Raw genomic sequence first — 12170 nt, 5'->3', positions numbered from 1 at the left:
GTGGGGGAAGCACGATGTTAAGAACAGTTGGGTACCCCAAGATCCTTCTCTTTCCTACCAGTGACTCCTAGAGGCTCCAGGGTCCATCCTTTCCCCCATATTGGTATGAATTGAAACATCAGGGGCTTGCTTGGCAGAGCCCTGGGGTTAGGTTAGTCTAAGTGCACAGAGAGTTCCTCTCCCCTCCAGTAAGTTCTCAGAACCTGGCTGGTCATCCAATAAGTGTTCATGAAGCTAGATTAATCTATCCATCTCAGAAGCTAACACTCTCACTTAGTGGCTTACAGCCCTGGTCTGAAGTGTGAGGCAGTATGCAGGTGAATGGGAATTTCTTGACAGAGGAGTCCTGGAGTAGCCAAGACCCTTAGGGCTGGGAGCATTTGGAGGAAGAGCTGAAGCTAAGAGAGGAAGGGGGTGGGGGAAGGGCTCAATTACAGTCTCTGGTTCCGTTTACGTCTGGGAGGATCACCTACACCCTTGACATCGCACTGCAAGCTCTCCAGAAACTTTGCCTGGGCTAGATGGTTCTCCAGAAGTTAAGAGGACAGACAGGCTGGGAAGATGTCCCAGGGATGAGCCAGGTAGGTGGCAAATCTTTGAGTTCAGCTTCAGCCACAAAGGACCCAGGTCCACATAGGATGTCCCTGCCCAGTACCCAGCTGCAGCCATCCCTTCCCTGAACATCTTGGTTTTCCTAACTAGCCGGCAAAGTAGCAGCCAGTCTCCTACATCCCATGGGCATGGTGGGAATGAAGTTAGAGACGGGGGTGGAGAGAGCCTTGCGGGATTAAGCTCAGTAGGCAGGAAGTGACTGTCGCCACTGCAGTACCACACGCCATGGGATTGCAGGACCGGATGTGGTGCCTCTCCCCGACACAGGATGCTCCCCCATTCTTGGGTGGTGGGCTTGAGCAGCTTCTGCTCCTCAGGGATCGGCCCCCTCCACAGCTGCGATCACACCAGGACCAGGGACTCCAGCAGGACCAGCCCCCAGGCACTGTTAAGAGAATAGCTCCATCAGGGTTTGGCTCCGGTGGCGGGACTGTGGCATGATCAGGAAATGCAAGGCAGCAGAGCTTCTCTGGGCTAGGGTCAGGGAGGAGCCTGAAGCGACTCTTTGTCTCCAGCTGCCCTCACCTGGACAGGCTCGAAGGTTGCAGAAGCGGCGCTCCTGGTATGCGGTCAGGATGTCAGAGCACCAGTGTCCACCGGGGCCAGGGGGATGGTATGCTCGTAGGCGGCGCTGCTGGCCCACCCCACAGCTGCGGGAGCATGGCTCCCAGGGGGCCCAAGATGTCCAGGAACAGTTCTCTGACCCACACCCAGGGCCAGGGCACAGGGGCAGAGCTGTAGGATGAAAAAGATCTGGAACCAGCAGAACCTGCCCCAGGCTCTCCCTCCTGACCCAGCTCAAGTTCAGACTTCCTCACCTGGGCCTCTGTGACCTCATCCACACCCCCGGGCTCCTGTTCTAGATCTGATACTGCTGGGTGGATGGTTTTGACAACTGAGTCTATGTGCCTTGTTCCCACAGGGGACAGAAATCCCTGACGCATGGGGCTGTTGAGGGATCGGGGAACAACCCCACAGAGAGTGTTTTGCCCCACACATGCATGAGAACCATGGGGCCTGATAGAACTTGGCGGAGCTCAGTAAAGTGAACAGAAGGCCTAGAGTCAGGCACTGGTCTGAGATCAGATTAGATTATTCGATTGGTCTAGGGAAATTGGATACTGAGGTCCAGGTCTGGGTTTGGATGAGCTGGTTGGGCCTCAGAATCATACTTGTACACGAGGGTAGGTTGCATGGACGCTCTTGTAAGGAGTCGCCCATTGTACAGTTGCCCAAGCACAGGCGTGTACGGCTGCGCCATGTTGGGTGAGCAGGGTCCGTGCAGCTGTGGGAACATGGAGACCACAACGACCATGGGCCCCAGCCACCTGTGGGAAGGAGGGGTAGAGGAGAGAGTGGGTGTACTTCCCAAGGAGTCAGCCCCTCCAGGAAGGGTTCCAGCCCCTCCAGGAAGGGTTCCAGCCCCTCCAGGAAGTAGGCATGGGGAGGAAAGAGGCACAGGGCTTGCTCTCCCCAAAGAGAGGCCATACTGGAGGGGTGCTGAGAGACTCGGGGTACCTGCGAGGCTTGTCACTGGCTCCCGCGTGGACCCTGCTGTCCCTGTGAAAGGAGACCCTGTTCAGGAGTGTTTGGGCGCCTGCAATGGGCCCTGCCAGCACCACACACACACACACAGTGCTGAGCATCTTGCAAGATCTCCAGAAGTGCGGGTTGGAGACCTAAACAAGAGTCTCGAGCTATTGGGTAAGAGGAAGGAAAACCCAGAGATTCCAGCAGGGATAAACAGGTACAGAGGAGGGCAAAGGCAGGCTGAGCCGTACTTGGCCGGGCAGGTGTCTGCCTGGCTTTCTTCCGTTTCCCTTACCAGGGCATTCCGGGCTGAAGCAGTACTCTAGGTCCTGAAGGGGCCCGTGGCATCTCAGTCCACCAGGAAGAAGTGTGGGATGCACACATTGGCGGGTGCGGGTGCGAGTACCCAGCCCACCACAGGAGCGGGAGCACGGACTCCACACGCTCCAGGGACCAAAGCTGCCATGGGCCCTGGAGCATTCCTCCATTGAGCAAGACAGCTTCCCGTGAAGACAGGAGCTGGGGAAAGCACAGCATGAGGGGCGGGGCAAGGAGGCCAAGGAGGCACAGGCAGGGCAAGGGAGAGGACAGAGCCCAGGGTCCCCATCCTCACCTCACAGTCCCTCCTTTGGCCTCTCCCCCACCTTCTAGCCCACTCCCCACCTTGGAGGGCCCCTTACCAATTTCCACAGGCTGTTTGAAGCATCTGGCCTGAGTGCAGCTCATCTCCAGGTCCAAGGGGCTGGCTCTCATCTCCCAGAAGGGCTAGGTAGGTTCCGGGGGCAGTGCTGGCCCCCAGCTCCTGCAGCAGCGAGGCTGTCAGCACACAGGGGCATTCCTGGGTGGGTGGACAGAAGGAGACAGTGAACCCTCCCAGGAAGTGCCTACTGGGCACCTGTGTGGAGCCTCTGGTGAGACTTGGGGGGACAGAGGGAATGGGAGCAGGAGGGAAGACCTGGGCCTCAGGAGGCATTTCCCGGCACACATGGGACTGAAAGCCTGTAGGCTGTGAACCTGGGCAGAGAGTCAGCCAGATTTCTGTACAGAAGAGCTGGGGGGACACAAGCAGACATTGGCAGAGACTGCAAGAGGACAGGACTTGGGGAGGCAGAGAGAGTCCTGCCAGGAATCGGAGGAGTCTGGGTGCCTCGGTGTCAGTCCAGGCTGATGATCAATGTCCTCCTGACCTTGGAGGAGCCCCTCCTCCCTCAGGCTTGGTGTCGCCACCTCTTAGTCTTAGGACTAGAGGTGGAGGAAGCCACCAGGCTTAGGAATGGAATCCTGAGCATTTGTTGGGCTCAACAGAGTACATGGATTAACTGCCTGCCATCTGTCCCCACAGCTGGAGACAGGGATATGGGGCCAGGTAGGGTGAAGGTGTGGGGGTCCTTTCCCCACAAGGACAAGGCAGGGAAGAGAGGGGTGATGAAGATTCACAGCCCCTGAGATGGAGGATGGGGCTGCAGGGCCACATGCCATGGGCAGCTACAGGGACTCAACAGGAAACTGCCCTTCCCTGCCAGGAAGACTGAATGCCTCAGCCAGAGGGACACAGAGCAGCATGCCATCACAGTGGCCTCAAAAGTCTTGTAAGTGTCCTTGAGCTGGGAGATCGGCTGGTAATGGACACAAACCCAGGTCCCCAGGAAGCAGATGGCCTCTCGGAAACTAGGGACACCCTGGGAAGCTGCCTCGCCTCCACCTCCCTTTCTGGGCCCCTAATCTGCCACCCTGGATATCAGCAGCAAAGGCCTCTCAGGTGTGAGTGCTACTTAAAGTCACACAAAGGGGACTGTCTAAGAGGTCACCGACTCTGCTCCTTGGGGGCAATGAGCTGCCAGATGCCAGAGACAGAGGGCACAGCCTCAGGCTCCTTCTTACCTGGACACAGGCCAAGTGATGCTGAAAGGTGCCCTCAGGACAGTGGCACCCCTCCTCACAGCTCTCAGAGAAGCAGGCCACCTGTCCCATGATGTGAGCACATGAGAAGGGGCACCCCTCGCCGGGCTGGCATTCACGGTATAGTCGGCCCACTGGGCAGCCTGTCTCTGAGACAGCACTGGAGTCAGTGCCCCGTCACCGCCCTCACTGCCGACCTCTGTGCCCACCTCGTCTGTGGCCTGAAAGTCACAGTGTCCAACCCCTCAACAGTGTCCCTTTCCCAAAGGCTCCCCCATAGTCTGGCTGTCTCCTCCTTTACTGGCTCATCACTAGCAAGGGCAGAGCATGATGGGGACAGAAACGGGGGAGTCTACGGGTACTCAGAGTCAGGGTCAAGGGACCTGACGGGACTCGAGGCTAAGGGGTCATTGGGGAGACGCTGGCCGGGCTCACCTCTGCAGACCTGGACGTGACAAGTTCGGCTTTGTCGAGCCAGCCCAGGGCAGGGGGGTCGGGCACAGTGTCTGGAGCGTAGCTGCTCCCCTCCCCCGCAGGAGACACTGCATCTCTCCCAGGGGCCCCAGGAGCTCCACATGCCAGGTCCAGGGCAGCTGGGCACCTCATGGCATTGCAGGATGCCCGCCACACAGGTGCTGGGTACAGGGAAAGGGGTTTCCGTGGCAGGGCCTGGTCCAACATCTCTGAAGCCACCATGGCCCAGGTCCACAGATCACCCCCAATCTGCTTACCAGTTGTCACAGGGCCCAGCCACCACCTCTCCAGGTGCCAGGCTCTCCCAGGAGCTGAGTGTGGACCCTACTGACCGGCTCTGGTTCTCAGGGATCCCTGAAGGCCACAGGAGTAAGGGTGGGGGCTCTAGACGGCACAGCAGCCTTCACCTCACCCCACACCCTACACTCCTGACTTCTAGCACCCCGCCCCACAGCACCCATGTCCTGGAGGGAGGCGCTGGAAGCTCTCTCTAAATCTGCACTAGTCCAGGATGTGGGAAATGCAGGGCTTCCAGTTCCCACTCTGTAGCCTGGGCCTGGACCCCCCCATGGGTGGTACTGCAGCTCCCCCAGGGGCTGCTGGGGGAAAGGGGAGGGCAAGGGCCGGTGCAGGGGAGGTACCACTGACCCATGGCTCTGGGCTGGAAGTGGCAGGGACAGTCAGCAGGGAGCACACAGAGCCCATCCTGGGAGAGCCGGCCTGGGGGACACCCGCAGCCAGACTGGCAGCCGTCGGCCGTGCCTGGCAGGCATGTACTGCCAAAGGACAGGTCCTGGCAGGAGTGAGGACAGGGCTGCCCACAGGGCAAGAGATCCTGGCCCCCGCCACAGTCTGGGAAGGAAGTGAGAGAGAGTTAGTGTTCAGGCATTATCCCAAAAGGTAAGAGCCTCTTGTGATGCTGACGTTGGCTGTGACCTGACACCTCACCCAGAACCGTGAGACTCTCCCCTGCCTCCCCCCACCCCACCCCCGCCCCAAAGCCTTCACCTGTGCACAGGGCGGAAGTGTCTCCACAAGGGCGACTCTGCTGGTGGCCCCCAGGACAAGGCCTGCCTCCGTCAGAGGTGGGAGGATGGCCGCACACTCGGCTCCGAAGGGACCGCCCCAGGCACGCATCACAGGGAGACCACGGCCCCCAAGGGCCCCATGCTCCATCCACTGCACCAAGGAGACAAAATCATCTGTCTCGGGAGACCCAGGAGGCCTTAGGTCATCAGGGTCAGAACATATATATTTGGGATCTGGAACAGGGGCACAGGCCTCATAGGAATACCACACCTGGGCATGCACTGGGGTTAGGGCAGGCCTCCCTTTGATGCTGCACCCCTGCCTCCCCTGCCTCCTCAGGGCATGGGGTACCCCCATGCTGGGGAGCAGGGCAGACACAGGCCCTGGAGCGGGTCCTTGTTTGGCCCCTGCAGGGCTGGGAGCATGCTGTCCACTCTGACCATGGGCACCAGGCTCCAGGCACTGTGAAGAGTAGGGTAGGTGGGCACTGGATGTAGTTGATGCAATCCTGAGACCGCTCTCCTTGCACCCCAACTCCCCTCCCCGCCCTGTAAGCTAGCACATACCTTGGCAGGGCAGGTCGGTGCAGTTAAGTCTCCCCTCCATGCAGGTGCTGGGCAAGAGCAGAGCCAGGGGAAAGATGGCAGTTCAGAATGGCCTAGGTGCCCCCCCCCAAACTCATCTGCCTGCCTTCCTTCCTCTTCCGCTTCGCACTTTCATGGTGCAGTCTAAGCCCTTCTTCCTACCCTCATATGCTTCAGGAGCCCGCCTGCCCCATCAGCTGCCCTTCTGGGACGGCACAACTGGTGTGCTGCACTGGGGAATGACTGTGGGTAACCTGCAGGTAAGTGAGGGCAGGCAGCAGGAACAAACACTCTATCTGTTCCTTGTCCAGCCCAGCTTCTCTCCTCCCAGCAACACACACTCAGCTCTCAGCAGATACATCGAGTCCGCTGCCTCAGTTTCCCCTCCTGCTGGACAGGTGTCATGGGGCCTGCTCCGCATCTTCTCCAGGACAGGGGGTATCTAGTGTACACGATCTGAGCCCCCAGAACTCAGATGCACAGACATCAGCCACTCTGGCCAACCTGCTGCCTCGTGCCCCAGCAATACAGCACAAGCTCTCACCAGTGGTTACAGCCATCGGGCCTCGGCAGCTGCGTGCCCGGGTGGTGGCGCTTCCCTGTCAGCAGGTCCAGGCAGCTGCAGTGACTGGGCTGCACGCAGATGGCCCCATCAGCACTCAGCACCTTGCCCAGGGGACAATAACAGCCCGGCTGGCAGCGCCACACACAGTGCTGGGGGAGAGGCACGGAGCAAGCAGGGGTTTTAGTCGTTAGGAAACGGCCTGAGGTGGGGAGTTAGGAAGAATCCCAGACCAAGTTGGAAGTACCCAGTGGGTAGGTGTGGGGGTTAATCTTGATTGCTAACTTGATGGGATTTAGAATCACCATGGAAACAAGAAGACACACCCTAAATGTGAGTGGTAGCAGTCCATGGCTGGGGGTCCTGGGCTGAGTAAGGGAGGAGCAGCCTCGTTACTCTGCTTTCTGACTGTGGATGTGATGTGACCAGCTGCCTCGGGCCCTCGCCTCTCTGCCTCCCCCCAAAGCCATGGACCTCTAACCATGAGCCTGAAAAAACCCTTCCTTTCTTAAGTGACATTTGTCGGGAATTTTGTCCCTGCAATGAGTAAGGATCACAGTGAGAAGGAAGGGTGCCCAGAGACAGTAAAGTGTGACTTTACAATTACTTTCTCTTCAAAGAACTGGTAAAGGGCAGGAAGAGAACCCGCAGGCCACTGAGTTCCCTGCCACTGAGAAGGGAGGGAACAGGCTTACAGATGAACCCCTCAGCTCCCAAGGCGTGCATCTGGAAGCTGGGGCCCTGCGAACGTGAAGCCCCAGGTCTTGGGGATTGCAGACTCAGTGTGGGCTTGCACTGATGGTCTGGGAACTGAGGCATGCCCAGACCTCCCTAGTACTCGGGGAGCAGGTGCCTCGGAGAGCTGGCTGGGAAGAGAGGCTGTGCGGGCAAGAGCTGGGGACAGGCCTCGTCCGTGATGACTGCAGTGGCCGTCCCGTTCTAGCGCTCCTTCGTCCTCCTCCCTCAGCTCTCTGGAGCCATCCCTGGCCTCCCGTCCATACATGGCTCTCCTCACTCGGGCCTCAAAGCACCATGTCCGTCTTCAGAGCTCTTAGCATGTCCGTCTTTAACTCTGTCTGTCTTCCCAGAATTTGGGATCATGGATCCAGAGATCTTGTCTGTGTCTGCCTCCATCTGTGTCTACAGTGTCTGCGTAGGTGTTTGGAACACACACACACACACACACACACACACACACACACGCTTTGTACACCAAAATGTTTATGACACTTACGACGATTCGGTGGGCTGACTTCCCTCCCACATGTTTGCGCTGTGTTTGCGGTGGCACTCTAATTTAGAAACATTGGCTGTGTTGATGCCAAGTGCTGCCAGATAAGGCCGCCTCTCTCATCACCAAGAGGGAGCAAGCCTGCATTGTGGTAAACTAAAATCCAGGGCCTCGCCCATCCCTACCAGGCTTTCTGCCCAGCACCAGGCAAAAGGCCATGGGCCCCAAACCATACCCATGCTTCCCACAAGAGGATTCTCTGGTCAGAGCCAAAGGTCACAGAGGGGGTGTCAAGGGGGCCCAGACTCACCACAAGGTCATCACAGGAGCGGGGGCAGGGAGGGCCACAGGGGCTGTACTCTGCCCCTTCAATGGTGCTACAGTTGCTCACTGGAGGACAGGATGGGCTGAGGTTGGTTGGAGCCCTTGGCCTGCCTCCCAAGGCTGCTTCCTAGCTTCTTACTCTTTGCTCCTGGGCCCACCCCACCCTCACCAGGTACCTGGGCATGGTTGAGCCTGGCAGGCCTCCCCCTGGGCCTGAGGTCCTTCACAGAAATCCCCTAGGCCCTGGGGTGGTGGCTGGTCACAGGCTCGGGTTCGGCTCCGCAGGCCTCCTCCACAGCTCCGACTACAGCCAGACCAGGGTCCCCAAGGACTCCAGCTCCCCGCTTCTGAGAGAACAGCAGAGGAAGGAGGGTGAAAGGGTTTTGGGGTGCTGGAGCCAGCTGGTACAAGGATGAGGTACTCCAAAGATGGCTCCACCCAGGGCTTCAGGGCAAGCATCAGCCTAAAGAGTCACTTACGGTCACATCCTGGCAGGAGGCATGGTTCTTCCTCAGCCTCAGAGCCTGGGCAGAGGGTTGTGGGGGCCACTGTGGGCAGGGGAGCTAGGCTGAAGGGTGCCATACTGGAGGGCCTGGCACAGAAGCGGTGCCGGTGGCGTCGGGCAGGACTGCAGGAGGCTGAACACATACTCCATGGGGTCCAGGGTGACCATGCAGGCTGACCTTGGGGTGCATGGGGGAGCAAGAATGGGAGAAGAGAATGAGCCAATGAGGCACCATAACACCTTACGCCTCAGCTCTCCTGGAGCCTGTTTCCTACCCCAGTGCAGGCCCGCGGCTGCTGGGATGAGAAGCAAGGACAGAGGAGTGAGAAGCCTTTCTTACCTTCCTCACAAGGCCAGGAGCTGCAGTTGGTGATGAGCCCGGAGATACAGGAGCTGGAGGGGAAACAGAGGCTTGGGTGCTCCCCAGGCTACAAGGTACCCACAGAGCCTTTGCTCAAACTCTAGCACCCAGGACCTGCAAGTGTGACCTTATTTGGAGATGGGATCCTTCCAGAGGTAACCAAGTCAATAAGGCGGTTGGAGGGGGGCGGGGCCAGTCTGGTGTGACGTGTGTTCTTGTAGGAAAGGGGTATTTGGATGCTGACATACTCAGGGGGAGGATGATGGACAGAGGGAGAAGACAGCCATCGGCACCCTAGAAAGTGTCAGACTAGTGCCAAAAAGGAGAGTTGGGACAAATGCCCCCTCGGTGCCTCAGCGCACCAGGTCTGCCAACCTTGATCTAGGACATGTGTGGCCACTGACGGCTGTTATTCAAGGCCCTTACCTCCAGAACATGTGTGTGTTTGTGTGCATGTGTATGAATGCATATGTATATGTGTGTGCATGTATTTGTGTGATGTGTGTATGTGTGAGTACAGGTACTATATACTTTATTACAACAATCATAAAAATTAACTCAAGTTAGGAAGAAAAAGACAGGTGATTCTTTTCTCTCCATTACTGGAAACTTAATTCAGGGTCTTGCCAGGCAAACCCTCTACCACTGAGTATGACCCCAGCCTCTGAGAGAAGAGAGACAAGGATGGGTGGCTGGGGGGTGGTGGTGGTGGTGCAGACAGGTTTAGATGGCAGGGCTGGCTGGTTGTGGCTGAGGATGGGGAGGGGGTAGGCATCTCTCTGACTAACTGGAGCCAATCTCTCCTACAGCTGAGGAAAGATAGCTGTACAGCTGGGTCCTCAGAACCGGGGGTGGGAGGGACTCACCAGTTCTCACACGGATGAACCACTGCACTGCCCGGGGGATGAAGGCGCCCCCTGTGGGTACAGGGGCAGTCCTGGGCAGGCACACACACATTGTTCTGAAATAGAAAACCCATTGTCATCCTGGCTCCAGCCTGCTCCAGTCACAGCCAGCACTCAATTTCCTAGTCCATCTCAAGGGCCACCCAGAAGCCTTCCACAGGGCTTAACCCCGGACCCTCTCTCAGTGGCAAGAGCAGACCCTTGGCCAAGGGTCACCTGGGAACATGGGCGCTCTCCTTCAGGAAGAAAAAGACCTGCTTCCGTTGCAGGGCTGAATTGTTCGATGAAATCAACTGTGTGCGATACGTCTCTTTCATATGAACCATGTGGTTCATAGAGCAGCATAACACCCTCCAGCCCTGACCCCTCGCCTGGCAACCATTGTCATTAAGGAATGAAGCTGAGTCTCTAGCCAGAACCAGTAGGCAACCTGAGTGTGTCTTCCTTATTCATCCCACTCACCTGACGACCCAGTCTACGACTGAGCACACAGTAGTACTCAGCACATAGCTGGTGATGGATAGACTAGAGGACGTGCATTTGAAGGAGTGACATGTGTGAAACCCCTTTGACTCACCACCACTTCCATAAGCAAGAGAACAGCTATCTAAGGTGTCTTTCGCTCAGCAGTTTCTGTCTCCAGCCCCAAACCTTTGGCGTTGCCCTTGGCCAGGCCCCTGGCTGTCTCTTTCCTGCCAAACCAGGGTCCCAAGCCGTGAGGCAGTCCCAGCTGTGGCCAGGCAGCGGATCTTACCAGCAGGAGCATTCCAGAAAGGCAGTAGCAGCCGGGTTGGCAAGTCTGATTGGCCTCTCTAGGGGTGCTGAGATGGGCACAGGAGGCCGGGCCCTGGGCACAGTCTAGCCATTGCTGGCCCTTGGGACACACGCCTGGCACTGGTCCTGTAGACACACGTGACAAAGGGGTAGCACAGTGCCTACCTACTCAGCTTTCCCCAACGCGGGAGAGGCTGCGGCTGCCATGGAGGCTATACCGTTTTAAAGGACAGGGCTGCGGGGGTAGGGTGTTGCAAGTGTCCTGGCATGGTGGAAATAGAACTACAGTGCCCCCAAGGCATCCCTCACCTGCACAAGGCTGCAGGCTGCAGGTAGAGAACTCAATGGGGCTGTGTGGGCCACTGCCTTGAGTGCGGTTTCTGTAGCCACCACCACAGGGCACCGAGCATGGAGTCCAGGCACCCCACTCTGCACCAGGACCTGTGGGTAGCATCCAGGCCACTAAAGATCTCACATCCCATACCCAGCACCTCTTTCCCCAATCCAGGTATCCAAAACCACCCCTTCCTTCTCATGCTATCTCTCTTCGCCTGCAGAATTATCTCCAGCTTAGGAGATGTGGTGCCTTCAGAGAAGGAAGCGGGCTGGCCTTTAGGGAGGGTCTCTCTTGGGGAACAGACTAGTAAGGCCTCTGGGGACCATCTCTTAGTGGCATCCCTTAGGGAAGTCCCTTATGTCTCTCACGGGGTCCTGGGGGCAGTATCTTGGATTCTCTCTAGAAGGTTCTTTAAGGAGCTCTCTGGCCCTAGGTTCCCACTCTTACCTCGGCATGGCCTCAGACTGCAGAATTCAGCATCTATGTTGGGACCTTGGCACTCGGCACCCCCAAAGGCAGCTGGTGGTGCCGTGCCTGCTCTGAAGCGCCGTCGAATGCCCACGTTACAGCTTTGGCTGCAGGGACTCCATGGAGTCCAGGGGCTCCAGCCACAGGCAACTGCCAGGGTGAGGGAGGGCAGATGTCTGAAACCAGGCCAAGTTGTCCTGGACCCTGACTCTCTTGGGACACCACCAACCCTCCCAGGAGGCTATCTCAGGAGGGGCCGAGGTCTCCCATAGTCTCTGAGCACCAACCACCACATGGAGGGAGTACCTGGGCAGAGTTCTGAGGTACACACCATTTCTCCAGAGACACAGGTGCTGCCAAGAGAGGGTGCAGTGAGCCCCAGTCCAGTCACCCTGCCCTCGCCACTGAAGCACTGGACACCTGCCTCAAAGGACAGGGAGCCAAGACACCAAACACACAACGTGACGTGTGGGGTGTGACTTGGACTTTCACCCTCGTACCTCCTTCCCAAATCCACCTTCATCGGGCCCCTTGATCCCTTGACACACAATTTCATCAAGAGTGCCTTTTTATAC

The 12170-nt window shown here is 57.9% G+C and overlaps 1 protein-coding gene across 1 annotated transcript in view; it reads right to left on the bottom strand.

The window, feature by feature from the left end:
- LOC102918752 (SCO-spondin) overlaps positions 1-12170 on the bottom strand; it is a 56481-nt gene that overhangs the window by 10535 nt on the left and 33776 nt on the right. Inside the window, exons 59-81 of the mRNA XM_076566092.1 lie at positions 11902-11948; positions 11575-11745; positions 11100-11231; positions 10771-10916; positions 9978-10072; positions 9091-9143; positions 8725-8928; positions 8422-8592; positions 8232-8311; positions 6673-6842; positions 6111-6157; positions 5815-6006; positions 5524-5694; positions 5164-5367; positions 4773-4869; positions 4477-4676; positions 4024-4190; positions 2823-2980; positions 2438-2661; positions 2131-2172; positions 1785-1940; positions 1138-1347; positions 830-997 (exon numbers count right to left, since the gene is read on the bottom strand). Coding sequence (XP_076422207.1) covers positions 830-997; positions 1138-1347; positions 1785-1940; positions 2131-2172; positions 2438-2661; positions 2823-2980; positions 4024-4190; positions 4477-4676; positions 4773-4869; positions 5164-5367; positions 5524-5694; positions 5815-6006; positions 6111-6157; positions 6673-6842; positions 8232-8311; positions 8422-8592; positions 8725-8928; positions 9091-9143; positions 9978-10072; positions 10771-10916; positions 11100-11231; positions 11575-11745; positions 11902-11948 — 3305 coding nt within the window. The remainder of the gene's footprint in view (positions 1-829; positions 998-1137; positions 1348-1784; positions 1941-2130; positions 2173-2437; positions 2662-2822; positions 2981-4023; positions 4191-4476; positions 4677-4772; positions 4870-5163; positions 5368-5523; positions 5695-5814; positions 6007-6110; positions 6158-6672; positions 6843-8231; positions 8312-8421; positions 8593-8724; positions 8929-9090; positions 9144-9977; positions 10073-10770; positions 10917-11099; positions 11232-11574; positions 11746-11901; positions 11949-12170) is intronic.

Source organism: Peromyscus maniculatus, chromosome 3 (assembly GCF_049852395.1).
Source record: "Peromyscus maniculatus bairdii isolate BWxNUB_F1_BW_parent chromosome 3, HU_Pman_BW_mat_3.1, whole genome shotgun sequence".
NCBI classification, from domain to species: domain Eukaryota; kingdom Metazoa; phylum Chordata; class Mammalia; order Rodentia; family Cricetidae; genus Peromyscus; species Peromyscus maniculatus.
This window is presented reverse-complemented; position numbering and strand designations above follow the sequence as displayed.